Consider the following 11,062-nt stretch of genomic DNA (forward strand, 5'->3'; position numbering starts at 1 on the left):
GGAGGGAACCCAATTTCCCGCCAAGTAACTCAGGGTCCAGTAGCAGGACGAACACGTGTGTGCCTCCAGGCAGCAGAGGCAGGTTCCAGCAGTGGGCGTGGCAGGACGAATGAGCCGGTAGCTCCACCCTTGAGCAGGCAGGTTCCAGGCTGGGGGGAAGGGAGGCCACAATATATATATTTATAAATCTTTAAATTAATTCTTTACATTTTATTTTGTGTGCATGTCTGAGTGTGTGTATGTATACTGTGTGTCCAGGTGTCCTCAGAAGTCAGAAGAGGGCATTGGATACCCAGGAACTGGGGTTATAGGTGTGTTTATGAGCCACCTAATGTGGCTCAACGACTGAGTTATCTCTCTAACACAAAACATTTTAACATTAAAATAGTTGATTGTAACTAAAAACATGACCGAAGGTACTCCATTCATACATTATTTGTAAGCAATAAGGAATAGTTGGGTTTACTGACCTGCACATTTATTTCTCCTTTGTTGCGTAAGCTGTTTTATGTTATGAGTCCCCTGATGATGGACCATGCCATGTACTGAGTGATGCTGTGAGTGAGTCCGGAGATGGTGGACCATGCCTTGTAGCGAGCACTGCTTCCTTCCCCCCACCACTCTCCTGGAAGCACGTTTGCATGTTTGGATCTGCAGCTTACCTTGTCTTAACTCCATGTCGATAGATTCGCCGTAAGATACTTGTTTCCCAAAGAGACTGTAGTAGAGTTCCATAGTGACACTTGGACATCTCTCCATACAAGGCCTGGAGTATCCTGCTGTGGTGGAGTTTGCTCCATTCCAGAAGATCGCCAAAAAGAAGCTGAAGAAAAAAGATGCCAAGACTGGAAGCATTGAAGATGGTGAGCCCTTTCCGACAGCTGAATTGTAACCAACAGATTCAGTACACTGAGCAAGCATTCCCTATAGCTGGAGAGGGGGATCCTGATTCGTTTATCCATTCCTTCATCTGTTACAGACCCAGAGTATAAACAGTTCCTCGAGTCGTACAGCCTGGAGGAGGAGAAAACCAGCGCTAGTCCCGAGACGCTGCTGGGAGAGATAGAAGCCAAGACGAGAGAGCTCCTGGGTCTGTTCTGCTCGTTTGTTTATTGAGACACTTTCTGATGGAGTATATATCTAATTCTCCTATTTTCAAGATGAGGGTAAAATTTCTTTCCATTACAGGCTTGATGGAAACAGTATTTTCTACTTTCAACAAAAAAGCGATAGCGCGGGGAAATATTTCCGAGCCTTTCTCAGCGAGACTCTGCTTCTGGGGTCCTGGCTAGACAGGGGCACACCCTTGGCTGCTCAGAGAGGAGACTTTGTTGCAGCAGAGTGACTGTCTTTGCAGAGCAGCTATGGTGGGGGGCCTTGGGAGCCTATAAACACAAGACATTTGGCTCATATATGAAGCTAGAAATCTTCTGAGGAAGCTAACCTGTCAATGCAAGCCCAGCTCGAGTCTAGCATCTGGTTAGAATCCCCATAGAACTTCTTCCTAAAATAATGTATTTTAGAAATGTTTGTCTCTTCAGAAAACTCACGAACAGACATGAAACCCCTTAGTTTAGTCTCAGACACCCCTGAATGTCCCATTTCCTGATGGCCTCAGTATTAAACCTCTCCTCCAGGGGCTGAAGAGATGGCTCATAGTTTAAGAGCATTGGTTGGTCTTCCAAAGGATCCAGGTTGGATTTCCAGCACCCAGTTGGCTACATATAGCCATTGCTAACTACACTCCCAGGGGATCCAGCGCCCTCTTCTGGCCTTTGTGTATATTACACACGTGATGCACAGACAAGCATGCAGGCAGAATATTCATACACATAACAGAACACAGCTCTTTTCCCAAGGCCTGCCATCCCTTACGTGTCCTGCTCACCTGCCTAGCATCTCCTATACAGTTAGTTGGTTTGTTGGTTTCCACATGAATTCCCTTCCCGATTTCCTCCCCCATGTCCACAGTGGAACTATATTTTCCTTTTGTAGTTGCAAAAAAGAGATGTTTAAAATTGAGTATATGGGGAATAAAGAGACCAGAGTCTGGAGCTCTGTAGGAACAGAACGTAAGCTCACGTGATTGGAGAGATGTAAGAAGCCCTGTGCTGAGACCTGACACCTGACTCCGCCCGGAAGGAGGGGGGTAACTCACTCCTCTCATTGCTCTGACCACAGTGCTGGTGAGTGCCAGGGTCTGACCGAGAGCTCTGGCTTCGCAGGGAAGGCTGTTGTAATATACTGAGCATGTTTTAGAAGTCAAATATGGACAGAAAGGAGGAGGATGGACTGATTAGTGTGGGGGCTCAGGGGCAGAAAGAACTAAAGACCAGGCTTAAGACGAGCAAGCGTGTGTTAATTGTGGCTTCCAGGAGTTCCAACTGGACCAGCCTAGGATTAGCTCTGAGACTTGGCACTTCATGGCCTCAGCAAACATCGTCACCTTGTTGAGCCTTGTAAACGTTTGTGACAGGTAATTAGGAGGAGAGGAGGAGTAAGTTAGTGTTACTAAACTTTATCTTGGGGTCCTTTGCTTTCCTAGTCTGATTCTGATAGCCAAAGTGTCTCTTTAAAATAAATTCCTTTCTGCCAGACTGCTTACCTCCATGAGCACAGCACCTGCCACGACGCGTGAGTACCCCTGAGCATCCCCACTCTCCCTAAGGCTGAGTCCCGTTTGGTCTCTAGCCAGGTGTCAAAGGTCCTCAGTGCCAACTTGCAGCAATATCCAGGATTCTTCCCAGCCCGTTCACTATGAGGTCTTAAAGGTCTGTTGGGCGGCCCAGCCCCACCATCTCACCGTGTGCTCACATTGGAGGGCTGTGAAGCTGCTCCCTCTGGGGACACCTGGAGGCCTCTGATACATGTGGGCACCTGACATCCCAAACAGACATGAGGGGTGGGACGTAGGAAAGGTGGCATTCAGGGTCAAGTGTGGAAATGTACTTCCAGTGAGAGATGAGTGGTGGATTTTTCTGTTTGTTTGGTTTGGATTTGGGTCAGCAGTGCCATCTGCAATCATTTCTAAGCTTTAGATTGAATAGCTCTTGCCTGAAATGATTAAGACCAGAAGTGTTCTGTTTGGGGCTTTGGAATATTTGTGTTTGTGTGTGTGTGTTTGTGCACGCGCATGCACATCTATGTATGTGAGTGTGTGTGTGTGTATAATGCCACCCAAGTCTAAAGATAGCAGTTGTGTTTTCTGTGTATTTTAAACACAGTTAGAAGGCAGGTGTATACCACATGTGCAGTGTGTTTCTGTGCTGAGGGCATTTCAGACTTTGGACTTTTGAGTTAGGTTGGCGTACATTAAAGACATTGTAGTATTGGGGCTGGGGAGATGGCACAGTGCTTAGAGGGCTTGTTGATCTGCAGAGGACCTGACCAGTTCCCGCACAGCAGCTCACTGCCGTTACTAACTTCAGTTTCAGGGAATCGACAGCCTGTACTGACCACCACAGGCACCAGGCATAAACATACCATACATGCAGATAAAATAAAATAAATCTTTAAAAAAAAACCTCAACAGTGGAAAAGCAAAACATTCTGAAAATACATATAGCATCATAAGTGTGTAAATGTTACTTCTGATTCTTCACAAGTATGAAAATAAATGAGTAACATTTGAGAAGCTTAAGATATCACACATACACATTTTTTTGCCAAGTATGTGGGCAATGTCCTATGACCTTTTTTTTTTTAAAGATTTATTTATTTATTATATGTAAGTACACTGTAGCTGTCTTCAGACACTCCAGAAGAGGGCGCCAGATCTCGTTACAGATGGTTGTGAGCCACCATGTGGTTGCTGGGATTAGAACTCTGGACCTTCGGAAGAGCAGTCGGGTGCTCTTACCCACTGAGCCATCTCTCCAGCCCCGTCTTATGACCTTTTTAAAGAAAACATGTCATGTGTCTTTTTGTTCACTGTTAAGTTGCCTATGGCTCTGTAAATATCCACATACCCGTATTCCTCCCTATAAAGAGCCGTAATTAAACTCACTAGGTCACAAAAACAAAAACAGAAAAGCCCCACACCACAGAGGTGGACATGGGAGGAAGAGGGTTAGTTGGGAAGAGAAAGCTCAGCAGGAGAGAGAGGGCTCATGGGTAGGTCATGGAGCATAAATGTGATCAAAATACATTATTTATGTGTATGAAAATGTCATAATGACCCGTTATTATGTATAACTGACATATGCTAATAAAAACTTAGAGAGTGGCAAGAAGTCAAGTGTATCCAGAATTGTCAGTACCTACAAATTACTTGAATTTGTAACAGAATAAGAATGTCCCCAGGTGCAGTGCATACTCACATACACTTTAAAGATAATATTCTTCCCCTAATTATTTTAATGTTAAATTGGAAAAAAGAACTTAAGATAAACTCAGCTTACAAGTTATATGTAATGTATTATAATTTTTTTTTCTTTAGCCAGAAGGACCACCCCTCTTTTGGAATATATTAAAAATAGAAAATTAGAAAAGCAGGTAGGTAACATTTGTACCTGGTGGGCATCTGTCCTGTACCTGTTGTTTCTAACACGAAACTTACATATGTGTTTGGCTCTACCTTCAGAGACTCCGGGAAGAAAAACGCGAGGAGCGGAGGAGGAGGGAGCTAGAAAAGAAGCGTCTGCGGGAAGAAGAGAAAAGGAAGAGGAGAGAAGAGGACCGCTGTAAGAGGAAGGAGGCGGAGAAGCACAAGAGAGCGGAGAAGGATGTGAGGATCAAGGTGACTGCGGAAACAGTGTTATCCATCATTAAGTGTTACAGTCGTAACGCCACTCAAGTGTCTACACCACTGAAGTATCGTAACTCTGTAATTCATCGAGCGTTGTCAGTTAACTATAACCCTTTATCACAGTTCCTTCCATCCATTCTATAACAACAGCTTCAAACATCCCCGTGAGCTCAGGTATCCTCAGTACCTCAGGACTAGGACAAGGCATTCGGGACTCAGCACCAGGCAGCACCCATGGGTCTCACGCTCATGTCCAGCTTTTCCCATGGCTGATACATTTATGTATGTACATTGAAGAGTTTTTTTCAAAATTGGAATTGGAATCAGCCTTGCTTAGGACCTTTTAAAGCTGGGATTTCATCTCACTCCACAGAGGGTTTAAGATGCCTTATTGGGCCGGGCGTGGTGGCGCACGCCTTTAATCCCAGCACTCGGGAGGCAGAGGCAGGCGGATTTCTGAGTTCGAGGCCAGCCTGGTCTACAAAGTGAGTTCCAGGACAGCCAAGGCTATACAGAAAAACCCTGTCTCGAAAAACCAAAAAAAAAAAAAAAAAAAAAATGCCTTATTGGAGTTCTGAAGAAACACACAATATAAAGAAAGGATCAACCATCATTAAGTGTTACTTTTGATATGTATGGGCCATGTCCGTGGTTAGCAAAGTCTGTATGTATGTGCAACACATGTGTGTCTGGTACCAGTAGAAGCCCGAAGAGGACACTGAGTCCCCTGGAACTGGAGGTAACTGTGGTTGTAAGCTATGGTGTGGGTGAGAGGAACCCAGTCCAGGGGCTCTCGATGAGCAGCAAATGCCCTCAGCCTCTGAGCCACAGTAAGACATCATACAGTAGCAGTAATCCGTGTTAATGTTACAATTTCTCAGCTTCTTAAAAAACTGGAAACGGGAGAAGAAGTGACCACAGAGAAACCCAAAGAAAGAGGTGAAGAGGTGGTAGCGAGCCAGCCGGAGACAGCTGGGGAGAGGTGAGCGCGCTCCTGTTGCAGTGACGTCCCCTGCCCCTGGTCTGCAGTCACAGTGGCAGTCCGGTGCTGCACACTTATATTGCCCTCAGAGTCGTGTGTCTCCTGCTGAGCACACCAGGAGTGTAGTGAGCACTGACCCAGAGCCCCAGTATCAGCCTAACAGGGAAGTCTCCTGCTCCTCCTTAACCGTCGCCTCTTTAGCATTTCCCTTGCCTTTTAAGACCTCCTTCCTGGGCTTAGGTCTCCAGGGTGTGCCGTCCAGTCCTTCTTCCTGTGTGAATTATGCCTGGTCAGTACTTTCCTTAGTGGTTGAGATGTCACACAGTTTTATTCCAGCTCCCCTGCATTCTGTCTGTGGTCACATTTCAGTGACCTGCAACAACAATTTCAGAGCTCCATCTTTTAGGGTTGGTCACTTCTGGATGTTTTTCTGTTTGTTTGTTTTTGTTGTTTTGTGGTGGAGCAATAGGCCTTAGGTATTATAATTCTTTTCCTTAGCTCTGTCTTCCGTTGGTCCTGCCTCTTTATCTTTACCTGCTCATGACATGGTTTCATGGAAGGGCTCAGCCACGAAGCTGGCAGGCATAGCTCCTCGCCCTGAGTATCTTGTCTGTCTGGGCTTGCCCAAACCAAGGCTTCTACTTGTTGGATTATCAGCTCCTCAGTCTTTAGCACCTTGGTCTGTGTTCTAGCATTGCAGTGTTGTGGGTTATGGTACAGCAGTGTCCTCACTTGTTCCCAAGCTTCCCACGTGGATAGCACTCAGAGGGTACGCGGTAGCTTGTGCCCATGGTTCAGAGAGGCAAAGACCTCAAGAACCAGATAAACAAGCATCTTGTCCACTGCTCACTTAACCTTTCCATTGTGTGAGTTAATCCAACTGGCACTAAAAGACTTCAGTTCATCTGGGCACCTAGGAATGCCACTCATTTAGCTAAGCTGTAACGTGCTGTCTTAGGGTTTTACTGCTGTGAACAGACACTATGACCAAGGCAACTCCTATAAAGGACACCATTTAATTGAGGCTGGCTGACAGGTTCAGAGGTTCAGTCCATTACTATCATGGCAGAAAACATGGCAGCATCCAGGTAGGCATGGTGCTGGAGATGGAGCAAGAGTTCTACATCTTGATCAGAGGCAGTCAGCAGAAATCTCAGCATCAGGCAGCTAGGAGGAGGGTCACGGCAGAGCCCACTCCCCTCACAGTGACACACCTGCTCCAACAAGGCCACACCTCCTCCATCAAGGCCACACCTCCTAATAGTGCTGCTCCCACCACACCTCCTTTGGAGAACTGAGAGGTAGGACAGTGTGTCCACATACCTTAGCGTTGTGTCATTGTATATATACTTGCCGTTCAGGTACCGTGGCAGATATCGTTTGTCCATCTTCTCTGTGTCTTCTGTTGAATATGTGAGCCCATGGCTGCGAACCTCAGCTCTGTAGCAATGGGCTCAATTCTCACACACCCCACTCAGGGTAGAAAGGAGACAGATAATAAGAAAGCCTCTTCCCTGCAGCTAGTTATTAACCATTTGTTTTGACTCACAGGCTTCAGGATGCCAGTGATAAAGAGCCAAGGGACAAGAGATCTCGAGAGAAAGACCCGGAAACTTCAAGATGTCATCCGGACACCTGCAGGAAGCACAGCAGTCATTCAGAGTTTGCCAGGTTCTCCAGAAGGAATGAAGACGAGGCAAAGTGGGGGAAAGGCTTCGCCCAGGACAGAGGGAAGAAGGGCCAGGATGGCAGTGTCCCCGTGGACGTGGCAGAGAGAAGCAGCAAGGAACACAAGGAGTATGACAGCCTGGGGCCAAGAAAGGATCGCCTGGGACACAAGGCCCAGTAGACCACGGGCCATCGTCCCTGTTGATGTGCTCTGCAGCCACACAGCCATGTTCCCCGGGTAGAAATCCTTACGAAGCCAGATAAGAACAATCTGCCTTGTGTTTGTAGGTCTAGAGTTGTACTCTGTCTATGTCAGCCCATGTGGGCTGAATTGCAAAGTCCATACCTTCTAGAGTGTTCTTGCTCATCTGGGATGCACTAAACTTGGAACTAAATTCAGAATAAAACATTCCATCATCTTTTTAAAGAATCAGGGTTTTTGTTTTTATTTTTGTTTTTTTGTTTTTTCGAGACAGGGTTTCTCTGTATAGCCCTGGCTGTCCTGGAACTCATTTTGTAGACCAGGCTGGCTTTGAACTCAGAAATCTGACTGCCTCTGCCTCCCAAGTGCTGGGATTAAAGGTGTGTGCCACCACCACCTGGCTCTAAGAATCAGGTTTTTATCTACCTGGAAAAACTGGTTAGCATAAGTCATTTACTGGAGATGAATATTGTAAAATGCAGCCTTAAGATCACAAGGGAAGGTGCTGGAGAGATGGTTCAGTGGTTAAGAGCACTGACTGCTCTTCCTGAGGTCCTGAGTTCAATCCCCAGCAACCACATGGTGGTTCACAACCATCTGTAATGGGATCCGATGTCCTCTTCTGGTGTGTCTGAAGACAACAGTGTACTCACATACATAAAATAAATAAATCTTGAAAAAAAAAGGTGCTAAAGGAAAGAGCATCTTGTGGCGCTTTCTTTGATGAGTCAGCTCTGCCTAAGTGTGAATACAGCAAGAGGTCCTTGAGACCAGAACAGATGTCCCTTCAGAAGTGGCGAGGTCACTTTTGTTCTGTCACAATTTCCCAGAGACACATTCAGGGTAGCACTACGAGTGGGGCCATTTCTAGGCTGCTCCTCACTGGTAAGCCAACAATCTGGGAGCCAAGAATCGACTGGGGGGTTGGGGGGAAGACTCAGATAAACAGAGGGCCGCCATGCTGGAAGTTAAGGGGGCATCATCCCCAAAAGCTTGTCTTAGGGAACTCAGGCTTTTGTGGGCAAGGAAAGGAGGGACAGTGAGGTAGTGGGTGGGAAGGCTGCTGCTAAGCGGGATCATAGCCATGCAATATGTGTCTTGATATTTTGTCTCAGGGCCAGAACATCTTCCATGTTGTGAAGTTCTCCAAAGGTAGCCAGTGTTCTCTACTTGGGATACTTCAGAAGGAAGATTTCTTGGCAGTTAATGTCATAATCACTTAGCTGTAATGTCTGTTTAGGATGCTCTGCCATGGGTAACCTCCCCAGAGCTCCCATAGTGGAGCGATACTTCACTTCCGGGGCCAATCTCACACACATGCTCCCCAGGCCTGGTAGCCTCACCAAGCCTCTCTGACTAGAGCATTTTAAGGATGTGAATAACTGGGAACACACTATGTGACCCTTGAGGCTGGCTCTCCTCACTTACTGATTGCTGTCATTCAAGGTGATGGCCTTGTAGAAAATGTATATATTAATTTATTTGCTTCCTTTAGTGACATCCATTTTTAATGCCTCCAGGAACGGCCAAAAGAGACGACTCACTACTTTTTAGTGCCCCAGAGACTCCTGTGGGCATTGTAAACTAGGAGTTACTGAGCACAACCTCGGTCTATGGGAAAGAGGGAACTGTGTCCTAGGTCTCCTGACAGCACGTCAGGAGCAGCAAGCGCAGTTGGCGAGCCACATCTAAAGTTAGAGTGCCCCCATTGCTCAAACAGAAGCAGTTAAGTGGAGAGGTCAGGCAGACTAAACTTCACACCGTTGTGAGCCTCCGTGCCGATGCCGGGAATAAAATCCAGGTCCTCTGGAAGAGCACCTGAGTCATCTCTCCAGCCCCATTAGTTCTTCAATACTCTTAGGAAAAATATAGGCAGGAAATAGACCCGCACTTAGGGGCAGCTAAAGGAGTAAACACGATGAATATTGTTCTCTTTTTCTCAGTGTATTTTGTTTCAAACTTGAAACAAGTGCAAAGCAAAGAAATGGACATTGATCCCCAACTTAATTATACGGACCCAGTGCAAAGCTCTGAAGTAACAATTAAGTGAGGACTGGGAGCGCTTGTTCTTCCCCCAGTTTTCTCCTATTCGGCAATAGGATTGCATTCTCTGCTGTTTTTCTGCTGTCCTCATGGAAGACACGGGAAAATCTGCATTTGCAATTCTTGCGTAATTTTTTTCGTTTCTCTTTCTATGTAGCTTACAGTGCGTTCAGACTGATAGAATATCTGTTTCTGTTCTTGCTTTTGCTTCAAACTGAACTCCCGCCTGAGTGCTGATGTTAAAGGTATGGGCCACGGTGCCCAGCTTTTTTTTTTTTTTTAAACTTTAGTAAAAACTACAATGCTATGTTTCTGTCTATTTATCCTATTATTTCTTCTCAAGATAACCAATTCCTTTAGTCATAAGTTAACAAGATTTATTTCTTTGTTTACATAATATCTTTTCTTTCTCTTTCTTTTCTGAGGGGGGGGGGGTCTTTCCTGGCTGTCTTGGAACTCCCTATGTAGCCCAAGCTGGCCTTGAACTCAGAAATCCGCCTGCCTCTGCCTCCCAAGTGCCGGGAATAAAGGCATGTGCCACCACTGCCCAGCGAAACAAAAACTTTAAAGGCTTGCATTTTAGAACTTCTTGAAAGTTTTTAACAACTGTCTGTCATCATCAAAATCAAGAAGAGAGACTCTGTGATTCCATGCCCAGGCCTCCAAAACAAGGCTGACTTTCCTCTCACAGGTTCAAAGAGTTATCCAGTAATTTTTAAAATAAAAAACTTTGTATTTTTCCTAAATATCAGAGACAGGCAGACACCAAATTGTGACAAGCAAACACTCCTACCCCCCATTTAAAAACAACATCACTCCCTTGATTTTAAAAGCCATCTACCGATTCTTGTTCCCAAATCCGTCCCTGTCTTTAAAGTAAGGCTGTGTTCTCACCAAAACATCCTTGGCCTTGTAAGTGAAAGGTGATGCTGTCTGCTGTGTAGGAGGGGCTCACGGTCCCTGAGAGTGGATACTTGATAACATGGCTGCCCCTTCAAGTGCGTTCTCACCTGATGTCTCTCTCACACACTGAGCAACACAGGACCTACTTGGAGGTGACTGGGTGATCAGCGTGTTTTGATTCTAGCATCCATGTAAAAGTGAGATGGGCAGGGTGGGCCTGAGACCTGAGTAACTGGGGCTGTTGGAGTCCATCAAAAGACCCTCACTCCCAAAGACCACAGAGACCGCCATCGCTGAAAACCGCATGAAGATTTTTTTTTATTGACCCAACATGTTGGGGACTCTCCTCTCAGCACACAGACCAGAGGAGAGACCCAGAACAAAGAAAGAACACTTTTTATACCTTGTAAGGGGTAGATTTAGGCAACAGGGTAGCTGGCTTATTCTCATTGGTGTAGCAAGTAACCTTTTCAGGCATTGGTTGGTTTGCATAGTGACTACCTTTGGCCTAGTGACT

The 11,062-nt window shown here is 45.9% G+C and overlaps 1 protein-coding gene across 2 annotated transcripts in view; it reads left to right on the plus strand.

Annotated features, from left to right (window-relative positions):
• The window catches only part of Upf3a (UPF3A regulator of nonsense mediated mRNA decay), a 13,351-nt gene extending 5,524 nt beyond the window's left edge, over positions 1–7,827 (plus strand). The window contains exons 4-9 of one of the 2 annotated variants that reach the window (XM_021170866.2): positions 765–863; positions 980–1,090; positions 4,439–4,494; positions 4,583–4,738; positions 5,629–5,729; positions 7,281–7,827. In XM_021170866.2, the coding sequence (XP_021026525.1) occupies positions 765–863; positions 980–1,090; positions 4,439–4,494; positions 4,583–4,738; positions 5,629–5,729; positions 7,281–7,578 (821 nt within the window). In that variant the 3' untranslated portion in view covers positions 7,579–7,827. The remainder of the gene's footprint in view (positions 1–764; positions 864–979; positions 1,091–4,438; positions 4,495–4,582; positions 4,739–5,628; positions 5,730–7,280) is intronic. The other variant, XM_029480841.1, reaches the window with a different exon arrangement.
• Positions 7,828–11,062: the final 3,235 nt, after the last annotated feature.

The sequence above is a fragment of the Mus caroli genome, chromosome 8, assembly GCF_900094665.2.
Source record: "Mus caroli chromosome 8, CAROLI_EIJ_v1.1, whole genome shotgun sequence".
Classification (NCBI taxonomy): Eukaryota; Metazoa; Chordata; class Mammalia; order Rodentia; family Muridae; genus Mus; species Mus caroli.